At 38.6% G+C, this 12,632-nt stretch overlaps 1 protein-coding gene and 3 pseudogenes across 1 annotated transcript; 3 read left to right on the top strand and 1 right to left on the bottom strand.

The window, feature by feature from the left end:
* LOC149115372 (uncharacterized) overlaps positions 1-769 on the top strand; it is a 1,320-nt pseudogene extending 551 nt beyond the window's left edge.
* A 28-nt stretch (positions 770-797) lies between these two features.
* LOC149115371 (uncharacterized) lies at positions 798-1,429 on the top strand (annotated as a pseudogene).
* A 5,100-nt stretch (positions 1,430-6,529) lies between these two features.
* LOC149115370 (uncharacterized) lies at positions 6,530-7,410 on the top strand. Its single transcript, XM_089284881.1, has one exon. The coding sequence runs from the start codon at positions 6,583-6,585 to the stop codon at positions 7,309-7,311; it is 729 nt and encodes a 242-aa protein (XP_089141007.1). The 5' UTR covers positions 6,530-6,582; the 3' UTR covers positions 7,312-7,410.
* A 2,448-nt stretch (positions 7,411-9,858) lies between these two features.
* Positions 9,859-12,237, bottom strand: LOC149115369 (uncharacterized; annotated as a pseudogene).
* Between the last annotated feature and the right edge of the window lie 395 nt (positions 12,238-12,632).

Below are 12,632 nucleotides of genomic sequence, written 5' to 3'. Positions count from 1 at the left end.
CTTGATGCTGGAAAACAAGTTGGTGGTTTACTGAGAAAAGTGAGATCAGATGATGGAACTGAGAACAGAATGGTTGTTGCAGTGCACACATTTCTGAGGTCGAGCCACAGTGATGAGGATGCAGGTCTTGGGTGTTTTCTCACTGGCAGGTCCACAGCAAATCAGATGACTGAAGCCTATTGGTCACATCTAGCTAAGGATGGTCCTGAATCTGCGTGACTTGGGTCTATTTATTGACTCAGATCCAGTTCATGTTGGCTGCATTCGATTTTGCGTCATGCCTGTTCTAAGAAATGACCTTTATCAAGTGGTGGAATTGTGGAATCAACACAGAATATCATCAAGCAGATTTGGAAACAGCAGTGGTCCTCGGGGATGACCTAATTGCATGTTTTTTCTACCTCATCTTTACAATACAGATGACTATACAACGGATGTAGACGAGGATGACCTTCAGGAGTTCTGTGATCACTCCACAATGTGCTCGCCTGACTACAGTGAAGATTTCAAGGAATTTGCTCTGACTATTATGAAGGAACATGACCTTCCAGAGCCACACTATGTTACCTCTGCACTTGATCTCTATATAAGACCCCTCAGAGGTGGAAAAGTTAACATAATTTTTCTCAAAGGAAGGAAGAACAATGTCAAGTTCCTGTGGACCAGTAATGGCAAGATCATGCTGAAAGTTAGTGAAATGTCTGCCACAGAAGCTTTTACTACGCATGACGAATTTGAGGACTACCTCGACCAGATAAGCAATACTTAGAAAATAATCTCTTAATGTACCGCTCTAAATTGTGAAATTCTATGTCGTAAACACTCTGCAATTTCTTCCCTTCTATAATTTAGACGACAGGGAATTTAGCTTTGCTATTAGTAATTGGTCGAGGAATATAAATCAGTTAATTGAGCTTGATCTTTACAACCTTCTACCAAATCCAGATAAAAATGATGAAGCTGAACCTGATCTAATGTTTATAAATACTCAGTCTGAATACTATGATATCCCTAAGCTTGATAATATCTTATGTAATGCTCAAGGTAAAGGTATTTCTCTTTTCCATTGTAATATTAGAAGTTTGCCAAAAAAAACTTGACCTTACTGAATGACATGCTGTACTCTATTGATTCAAGGCCAGACATAATTGCTGTCACAGAAACCAGATTAAATCCTAATTCGATCTCAAATGTAGACCTATGAAATTACAATTTTTTTCATAGTGATTCACCAAAACTTGCAGGAGGCACAGCTATTGATGTCAATGATACTCTTAAAACTATCCCCAGGCCTGACTTGATAATAGATCCTCTCGTCTAAATACTCTCCACATATTCCAGCCGTGCGCAACAGCAATAACGCCAAAACAGATCATAAAAACACAACTTTATTTGCTATTGTGTGCTCACTGGAGGCCGCATGGACAAGGACTCAAATATCTACAAAGGGAAAGTAAAATATGGTCACGAGAAAAATCTAGGCGAAAAACTAAGAGGGTACCAACAAGCATCCATAGGATGAAAAAACCTCGCCGCGCTCGCTGCGGTAATGCAGAGGAAAAACCCCAGCCCTATGGATAGAAACCCTCCGACCTGCTGGGCTTGGTCTTATTAAATTAGATTCCTAATGATTTCGAGACTGAAAGTAGGGACTGAACATTGTCTTTAACATAACCATCTTTGGCATTTTCACTCTGCCAACGACCGTGTCTCTTAAAAAAGTCTATCAGCGATGCCTGCATTGGCGGCAGCTGTGGCTCCTCCGGCCCTGAGACTGTGAAGACTTATGCAGGAAACGTCAGTAATGTCTTTGAAAGCGTCCTTAACGATCTCCCTGGCTCTGCTGTAGCTTAAGCCTTGACGTCGAACTTTAGATGTACATCGAGGAGACAAGAGGGCTCTGAATAACAGTAAATCCTCACTAAGATCAATTTCAGCGGCAGCAATGTATTGCTCTAAAGCCTTTACAGGACAGGTTTCCAGGTCTGATCGCGCTATTGTTGTCCACGCCCCATCACGGTATCGGTCTGTCTTGGACGACTCTAAAAATATGGACACATAAGCAGGAAAAAACTTTGTCACAAGCTCAAATAGAGCATAGCTCACTGAAACGAAAAAACCCAGCATATCCTATGAGACATAAAGCTACTGTTCTCAAATCCGATAAGGAAGGAGACTTATCTGAAATCTTGGAGGATGCAAGCGCCCTCAGCATCTCGGGAGTGATGGGTTCTTTCTTTGATTTAGCCTTCCCCAGAATCCTTTGAGATGCGCTAACAATGGCAGAAACCATAGGATGCACCGAGACCTTGGGCAAACCGGCCAGCTGTTGGGCCCAGCCGATACTGTAAACAGCATTAAGAACTGGAGAAGGAGAATTAGCTTCCAGGATTAGGCACTGCAGGTAAACTGAAACTTGAAAGGGGTTGGCGGGCATGTGGCGAATACAATTAGACGATGCCCAAAACTTCCAACGTCTAAAACCAGCCAGGTAAGTGCGAATAGTACCATCGGCTCTGGAAGCGAGCACGGTTTCCTGGACTCAACTAACCAAGGGCTGGAGATGGTCGGGGATAGCGGCAAAGAATTCGGTCCACATCTCTGATTGAAACACATCTAAAATCAAAATAAAACTGACAAGCAAATTAGCAAAATAACAAAGAAAAACATGACGTGAACAAAAAGGGAATAGCAATACAAAAAAGACATAAACGGGCTCGAGAAAGAGCCCAAAAAATACGTCTCGGCTACACAAATAGCTACCCACTTTTGCCACAAAAGAGCTTCTATATATCGGGCACAGATCGTCCCATACTTCATGGTGGCACACAGCCCAACCATTTGGATACAGAAAGACCTTAATTTCCAGGGTGCAAAAAACAAAAGGGGGGCACAGATGGTCCCATTCATTCTCAAGGGCAAGCAAAGGCCCCTAACATTTGGGCACAGATGGTCCCATTCATTCTCAAGGGCAAACAAAGGCCCCTTACATTTGGGCACAGATGGTCCCATACTTCATGTAGGCACACCGGCCCTAACATTTTAGATACAGAAGTTCCTGAATTTTTAGGGCGCAAAAAAAGGCCCCATTCTTCGGGCACAGATGGTCCCACTCATACTCATGGGCAAGCAATCTCCCTAACAATATAAGCCCAGAACGTCTCATACTTTTCGGGGGTAAAAAACCTAAACTTCAGACACAGGTGATCCCATATTCCTAGGGAGCAAGAAAGGCCCTACCTACCGGGCACATGTGGTCCCATACATCTCGTGCACAAATAGGCCCTAGAATCTAGAGCTCAAAAGAACAAACCCTAAATTTTTGGCGCTGATAGAAATAAATGATAAATAAATAAATAAACGAATAAATCATAAGAAAAAGAGAGTAAAAATAAAAATAAAATAAAAGCGAGTCACCTCCAGAAAAGAGCACCAAGAGGACGAATTAGCATAAAACCACTCCTAAATACCCTGTTCAAAACCCCTAGAGAGTTCATACCGATGAGAGAATATTTTTCTGCTAATTTCCAAACCGCGGAAAAATTCTACTCTCGTCTAAATACTCTCCACATATTCCAGCCGTGCGCAACAGCAATAACGCCAAAACAGATCATAAAAACAACTTTATTTGCTATCGTGTGCTCACTGGAGGCCGCACGGCCCCAAGAGTACAAAGAAAGAAAAAAAGATAACAAAACAATATAAAATACAAGAGGAAAAACTTTCAGACAAAATGGATTCTCAAAGCAAGCATCCTAAAGTTTAAATTCTCATTACCAAAGATGCTATTACATCTACCGGGAATGAAAGCTTCTTTTAAAGATGGAAGATCCATCCAGTCAACAATAAAATCGGAAAATTTATCACCGCCGGCGCTAATCATTGGCCAGAAGGGAGCGGAATGCCACAGCGGAACAATAAGAGTCCCTGACGCCTTGCAGTACGCATATGAAGTAACACTCGCGGAATAAGGCAAATAGGCGGACATACATAATTGTTCTCCCCCGCCCAGTTCATAACGAATGAATCAATTCCTTCCGAGCCTGGATTCCAAAGTCTAGAATTGAACCTCGGAAGTTTGGCATTTAAATAATTAGCAAAGCGATCGAAAGAGTGCGGACCCCAAACAATATCAATGTTTTGAAATGTATCCCACGAAAGACCCCAGTCATCGGGATCGTAAATGCGGCTGAGAAAATCGGCCTGGTCATTCTGAGATCTAGGGATCCATTCCATCTCGATTGAAATACCGCGATGACAACAAATGTTAAAAATCGACAAAGCTTCAGTCTGCAAATGACCTTTACTGCTGCCAGATGAAATGATCCTGGGAACGTTCTGATTATCTGTAAACCATTTCACAGTCAATCCTGACAACTTGTCCAGTAAAGAAAGAAGAACAAATTTAACGGCCAAAATTTCTCGCAAAGTAGAACTGGTATGCATTTCCTTTTCGGACCAAGTGCCAGACACAAAATCCTGACCGCATTGAACGAAATAGCTACCAAAACCAGTGTCACTTGCATCAGAATAAACAACGCCAACAGCACTTGACTTGGGCAACATAGGCTTGCCATTAATGGAGTCGATGTTGTTCTGCCAAAATAAAAGCTCATTACGAATCTCAAGGGACACGTCCAAAGGCTGATCCCAGGAGGTTCTTTGCTCTAGGGCCGCATAACAATTTCTTGTCAACAATCTAGTAATATTACCGACAGCACACGACATAGAAATAATTTGCCCCGTAATTGAAGCAAGACCACGCGCTGAAAAACTACTTTTTTGAAGACAGGAAGCAATGGAGGATTTCAGCTTGAGAATACGCTCTTCGGGAATATGAATCAAACCGTGTTGGAAGTCCAAAACCGATCCCAAGAAGACTAACTTCTGGACAGGTTCCCAATTTGATTTTTCGTCATTAGCTGTAAAACTGGCCAAAGTCAGGTCCTTACGAACTTGAACACTAATGTTTTCGGCACTTTCGAAAGACAAATTTCCCCCAATGCCATCGTCTAGATACATCAAGGCTAAATGGCCGTGAGCCCTCCAAAACTTAACTAATTGACGTATGACTTTTGTAAAAATATACGGCGCTGAAGTTAAACCAAAAGGTAGCACTTTAAACTCGTAGAAATGCATCACGCCATCGACTGAAGGCCATTTGAACGACAGAAACTTCATATGTTCTTCACAAATGTCAATGTGATGATATGCCGATTTGAGGTCGAAGGAGAAGACAAACATCCCAGGCGAAAACATTTGAAGAACAGTTCTTAAATCTTCATACTTGACAGATTTTTTGACGACAAATTTGTTTAAATGAGACAAATCTAAAATAAGTCTTAACTTCCCTGAAGACTGGACAGCGACGTGCAGCGGATTACAAAATTGAGGGTATTCCTGAACTTCCCTTACACAGCCACGCGCCATCAACTCTGAAATTGCCTCCCGAACAAAACTATCCCTACGAAGGGCAGAAGATCTATTTTCAATCGAAAACGGTAAAGGCGATTCCATAAAAAGAATCTTGTAACCATTCTGGATAATGTCTAGAACAAAGTCCGAAGCCTGGATAGTATCACGCCAAAATGTGAAGTTCGCATGCAGTTTTCCTTGAGTAAAGCTGGATGCCTCGATATCCTGTTCAAATTCGTACTGATCCAAAAAATTAAGGTTTTGATCCTGAAGACAACGGTTTGTCTTTGGTGGGGCACATATTGGCCCAGTGTCCTCGTTTACCGCATTGAAAGCACATGTCGAGGCCTCTGAATGAGTTGTAAGGGTATCGACCTTGGGGACGAAAATAACTAGTAGCTGGAGGAAAAGAGCTAAACGTACCGCCAACTCTGGAGGCGCTAGAAGATGAAAGCGCAGAAGAGGAACCTTTAGGACTAGTTTTCCTCTTTTTCTCTTGCAGTGTTTTGATCTTAGCGGCGGCTCTTCTCGGCTTTTTTAATCTTCGTAGCGTTGGCCTCGTCGTCGGCCAAATCGTCGCAAACATACTCTTGCACCGTAGCCCAACCGAATTCAGATTTGTCGGCCAATTTAATAATTTTTTGCCTATTATTTAGCAAAGAAATACCTTTGTTAAGCTCTTCCTTGGCTTTAGGAATATATCCACCTTCCAGGGCTTTCAGGGCCAAATTACTCGTCTTGGCCACTTTGCGGTTGAAACTAAACTGTTGCTCATTTCCTTTCTTCTTGAAGACGTAATTGTCGGGCTGAAGATCCGTCGCAATTTGAACCGCTAAATCAGACTGGGCTTGAAGCAGGTTGATAAAATTGCATTCTTCTGGGCATCTAAAACAGCACTCAGTTCTGGAGAAATAGAGGTGCTGGCTCCTGCTGAGTCTTCCATAAGGATGAGAGCAACACAAATAAAAGCGAGTCACCTCCTGAAAAGAGCACCAAGAGGACGAATTAGCATAAAACCACTCCTAAATACCCTGTTCAAAACCCCTAGAGAGTTCATACCGACGAGAGAATATTTTTCCGCTAATTTCCAAACCGCGGAAAAATTCTATTTCATCAGTAGAATCCTGTTGGGTTGAAATTGACCCTGGTAACAATAAGAAGCATATTATGATTGGCTGCATTTATAAGCACCCATCTGCAAATGTGGATGAATTCACATCGATACTCAATGAATTCCTGCAAGAATTAAATATGAACAGATATGAAGTATATATATTAGGGGATATGAATATTGACCTTTTAAAACATCACACACACCTGCAAACAGGTAGATACCTTGACATGATTTATTCCCACAATCTATTACCAGTGATAACAAAACCCACTAGAATCACCAGTCATACTGCAACCTTAATTGATCATATTTATACAAATACAGTTAACAGGTTGATCTCAGGGGTTATAGCCGTTGATATCTCAGATCATTTACCAATTTTCTGCACACTCGAAACATCACTTAGAAAACAAAATGGGCAACTTTACTTCAGAGACTACAGTAAGTTCAACCCTGAATCATATCTTCAAGACATCAGTGCTGTGGATTGGAATTTCATCTCTGGTAAATGTAATAATTTGCATGAAACAACAGCTAGAACTATTAATACACTCAAATTAATTGTCAATAAGCATGCACCCCTAAAACAAGTGTCTAGAAATAAACAAAAGCAATTAAGAAAACCTTGGATCTCAAAGGGAATGCTCAAATCCATTAAAACTAAACATGCTATGTACAAAACCCATTATTTATCCAATGACCCAGTCAAAATTTGTGAATTTAAAAAATACTCAAATAAATTAAACCATCTCAAAAACATTAATAAGAAAGCCTATTTTTGAAAAAATTTGACTTGTGTAAAAATAACTTAAAGGCTACATGGGAAATAATTGGTAATTTAATTAAAAGGAAGACAAAGGGACACACCTCACCTCAAAGAATAGTAAGGAACAACAAGACTTTCACTAGTAATGAAGATATTGCTGATCAGTTTAATAAACATTTTGTCAATGTTGGCCCAAGCTTGGCCAGCAGAATTGAAGATAGCTTTGAAAACCCTACACAATATATCTCATCATCTCCAGCTAATAGTTTTGTTATGTCCACTGTTACAGAAACCCAGGTTTCAAACTTGTTTAAGACATTAGATAAGAACAAATCATCAATTGATATACCTAATAATTTAATAAAAATAGCAGCTGAACCCTTATCAGTACCTTTCACTCAAATCTATAATCAATCAATACAAACTGGTGTTGTACCAAATATTTTGCAAGTCTCTCAAGTTACTCCGGTTTACAAAAGTGGTGATGTAACTGACCCAGGAAACTATACGCCCATTTCAACTCTTTCACCTTTCAGTAAGGTACTTGAAAAATTAATTTATAATCAACAATATGATTTTCTGGAAAAACACAACATTCTGTATAGATATCAGTTTGGTTTTAGGAAAGGACACTCAACAGAGCAAGCCATTTTTGAGATCACTGACACCCTCAAACAGGCAATGGATAAAAAGCTGGTTACCTGTGGTGTTTTTTTAGATTTTTCCAAAGCATTTGATACTGTGAACCATAATATTCTTTTATCTAAACTCTACCACTATGGCATACGAGGAATAACCCTTAACTGGTTTGAAAACTATCTACATAATCGCACTCAGTTTGTTAAGATTGGTAGCATCCAATCTAGTTCTGAAACCATTACTTGTGGAATACCACAGAGATCAACTTTGGGTCCTCTTCTATTCCTGCTTTATATTAATGACTTACCTAACTGCTCAAAAAAACTATCCTTCCGTATATTTGCTGATGATACAAATATGTTTTATGCAAGTGATAATCTGCATCAGCTTGAGTATGTCATGAATGAGGAATTGAAATTAGTTTTTAAATATTGTATCATCAACAAACTATCTATAAATCTTACCAAGACTAATTATATGTTAATTTCATCTACAAGACTAAGACTGTATATACATATTTGTAACATTGCACATAAAAGTCAAATTAAGTATTTAGGTATTTATATGGATCAAAATTTAGAATGGGGACTGCAGATCCAGCACATTAATAATAAATTAGCAAAAAATATAGTAATTATTAATAAATTAAGATATTTTGTTGATCTTCATACATTGAAACAATTGTATTATTCTTTCATATATCCATACTTATCCTATGCTATCATAAGTTGGGGTAGTGCATGTAAAACTAATTTACGTAAAATCATAACTAAGCAGAATAAATGTGTCCGAAGCATGTTCTTTGCTTATAGCAGGGAAAATGCTTCACCATATTACAATCTTTTAGGAATTCTCAAATTTGAAAATGTGTACAAATTAAAAGTGGCTCTATTTACTCATAAAATTTTAAATGACTCAACAAACATTCCAACTATATTCCATACAACCCTTACTCAGGCATCTGAAGTCCATACCTACAATACAAGATTTGCTGCGAATTTGAATTTTCATAGGCCAAAAGTAAATAATAACTATGGGTCCTCTACTTTCTCTTTTGTTACATCAAAACTTTGGGAAATTATTCCAACAGAATTTAAAAAACCGCCTTACACTTCCTTTTATAAGCAATATAAACTATACCTTTTAAATACTCAATATTACTCTTCAGCATTATGATTTATTCATTTAACTTGTTTATTTCGAATACTTTTGTTATTCACATTTTACTTCCTTTATTGCATTGTTTCTATTAATTGATGTGTCTTGTCTTTTATTTTTGAACGTGTCAGTGACCAACACGATAGCATATGCTTCTTTGGTCACTGAGCACATTTTGTTTTGGTTTTATTATTATTATATTTTCCGTATTTTAATTAATGAAGTTTTTGTAATAGTGTGTGATAGTGAAATATGTCTGTAAATAGTGTCAATTAATAAAAAATCTGAATCTGAAATCAAAGCATATCCTTTGAACATGTGCTTCCACAGTTTTTTAACCAACGACACAAGCTATTGCCATATTTCAAATTGCACCTGTATGTATAAACATTGATTTTCATTACCCCCACACTCTCACTGAGAATGTGGAGAATGGGATATCTTAGAAGGGAAGAGAAGGCAACATCAAAAATTATCTTCCATCTTACGCTGCAGGGATGGTATTTGATACACTTTTTTAAACTGAGACCAAGATGTCTTTAGTGTCGTGGTTTTCACAAAAACAGGAAAAAAACCAATACTAGTAGAATACTCTTCTAGCAGTTTGCCTGGTCTTTAAGCAGCCAACCTGTAATAAGCACTGGAGGGAAATGAGGACACAAATTCTATATAATAATGACCATTTTATTTAGCAAAATGACAATTGTGTTTTTGTCTATACAGAAAAAACTGCTAACAACTCTACATGTAAGCCACTCTAGATTTTAAGAACCAGAAAGGCTACGTATATAACTGGGTTGGTGTGTGAACTGGAACTGACAAAAACTAGAACTCAAACACTTATTATGTCAACAACTTAAAGGAAACTTTGACAATTAAAAAAATTGTCTGGGATCTTCACAAAATGTTCAGAGCATGCTACTTTCCTTAGCCTGAAATCTCAGCATTTTTAAATTTTTCTTGCACAGAGTCACCTCCTCCCAAGACCCCCAAGATCTCTTATGGACCACCCTAAAATCAGAACTTTATACCTAAAATACAACAGACTAAAACAACATTTTGCCCAGCTCGAAAACACGCTGACACAGACCTCTGGTTCTGAGGCTGCCTTAGTTAAAACTACAACAGTGCTTAGTTGAGAACACAAAAAAAATGGAGATTCTAGGTCATTTCAGACACCAATTTCGTGCATTCCAATTAAATAGTCTGTTATTTACAGGGCATGATTCAACCCTTTGACAGTTAGTTTGTAACAGAAAAACATTCATCAAAAACCTAGGCCAAAAGAGTTTCTTTCATATAATATCCATTTCCCAGTTGTCCCGATTAAGAATGTTCATGGTTTTCCCTTAATTCCATAAAGTTAACATACGTGGATGGAATTTCCAAAAGGGGTCCACAGGTGTAGGCAATGGGTCTTGCACTCAAGCCCTCACACTTAATGAAAGTAACTTCTATCTTCTTGTCAATCATAATATCCATAGCTGTTGTAAATCGCAAAAACTGTAGAAGTTTTGGCATCTCCAGACCTCTTACAAATTGCTGCAAGAATTTGAATGCATCTGTCTCCTTCACTTTGTGGATTTGAGGTGAGACAAGATAGCACCTTTTTCGTTGTAGCTTTAAGACTATCATAGAAGCCCTCAACGGCTGAAATAGTTTGGAACTGGGGATACTGCTTCAACTGCTGTACAAAAGATTGCAAAGATGAAATCATGAGATGTAGTTTCTGAACTAGGTCCTGCTTGGAAATTTCAAGAATGACTTGGCTAAGGTTTTCAGTGGTAACAACCCTCCTACACTTGAATCTTTTAAGAAAATCAGTAATTCTTCTTCATCATCTGGAAGCTAATTCTTCCCTATAACATCTGCAATGAACTCTTCCTCTACTGGGGATAGGTATTTTGTAAATGGATCAACAAACATGGAATCTGGAACTTGGTTGCCAAAGAGGCAGTAGCATAAAAAAGCCTTTGACAAAAAGTTGGGAAAATAGGAGACAGACACAAACCCTTTAACTAAAATTCTCCATACAGCCTCCCACTCCTCAACAAAGTGGTCATGTCTAACAAAGGGAACCCTCTCTCTCCCCTATAGTCATGGAGATAGAAAATTCGCTCCATAATAAAGTGTACACTTCACAAATTACCGCAACACCCACACCTTGTTCAAACTCTCCCTTTTCATTAATCACTTTAAAATCAATATTACGGTTCATTACACTTGGGTCTTAAAAATGTTTGATCAATTCAGTTCTTATGCATTATCTGTGAACTGTGAGAACTCTCTCTGAAATATTTCTTGATGAAGAGGGATATGGAGAATCCTGCTCTACAGAGCCTTCATCACAACTGCAATTCTCTTCATTTGTAAGCCTTGGGTAACTGGTTTCATCAGCGACATTGCTATGTGATATTTCTGCCTCTGTTTCAGCCACACCATTTGAAAGTAGTTCTACCCACCTAGATCTTATTTCATCCATAGTTAGTAAAACTGGGTTTCCTGGTGTTTCTGGAGTTTCTGTAGTATATGGATCCCCCCCATCAGCGATCCTAGAAAACTCATTCTCTGTTCTTCTCACAGCGAATGCATTCTTCACTTTCCAAATACGTACAGCTACATACTGAACAAACAACGCGCTTACCAGCATCTGATGCTACTTCCGAAGTATTCAGGTTGACTGGCCGTTCAAAATTTTCCTCGTCTGCTTTAAGTTGTGAAAAGAGTGTCTTGGTGCTGTGATCTTAGATACAGGTAAGTTGTTGATGGATAGAGGCCATTTTCCTTTAAATAACTTTCAATAGTTCCTTCACCAGGAAATTGAATAATGGCCATTTGGGTTGTGTCGCAGATATCTAGGAGCATGTCGTCAACAGAGCCAGCGAAAGCACTTTTCCTGTCAGGGAAAAACAAAGCAGTGGCTTTTTGCTTCAGTTTTTCAACTGTGGGAGGTTCCGATGTAGTATAAGCAACGAGCCAGTTTTTGCCGCCATTCCTCTGACAAACTGGAACAAAAACTTTTGACTTCTAGTCATAATGAATCCAGTGAACTTGGATTCGATGTTCTTTATTGGTCTTTCTTTTCTTCCCTCTTGACTGACCTCTGATCCAGTTGAGCAATCCAGACAATCAGCTTACCAGTCATTGATTTCGTTCACAGGTTGCTACCTTAGAACTCGTAGAGGTAGATTCAGCAAGATTCCCCTATAACCCCATACATTTATTATGCATACAGTTCTTTGTTTAACTAAACAACAGTGGAAACAATAGCGCTTCTTTGAGACTTATTTGCTTTGAATAACTCCAAATTTTACCATTTTTTATGTGTCGCATACTTTTAGACTTAGTTTTTTTCGAATTTTCTGTCTAAAATATGGAAAAAGGAAGCAATTTCTTGGAAATTTTTCGAATTTAAGATCTAAAGTACGTAAAATGGAAACGTAATATCAATTTTGGGTGCATTTACCGTATTCTTAAACTGAGCGCAGGCTTAAAACTGCTTAAAATAATAGCAATTTTGACCTATGCGCTTGTTTAAAA

Source organism: Orbicella faveolata, unplaced genomic scaffold (genome assembly GCF_042242905.1).
Source record: "Orbicella faveolata isolate gen_17 unplaced genomic scaffold, um_ofav_v1 contig_13, whole genome shotgun sequence".
Classification (NCBI taxonomy): domain Eukaryota; kingdom Metazoa; phylum Cnidaria; class Anthozoa; order Scleractinia; family Merulinidae; genus Orbicella; species Orbicella faveolata.
The sequence above is the reverse complement of the archived record's forward strand: the minus strand, read 5'-3'. Positions and strand labels throughout refer to the sequence as shown.

What these genes read in the sequence shown, in the direction of transcription:
- LOC149115370 (XM_089284881.1), top strand. Translation starts at nt 6,583, where the DNA reads ATGATTGGCTGCATTTATAAGCACCCATCTGCAAATGTGGATGAATTC.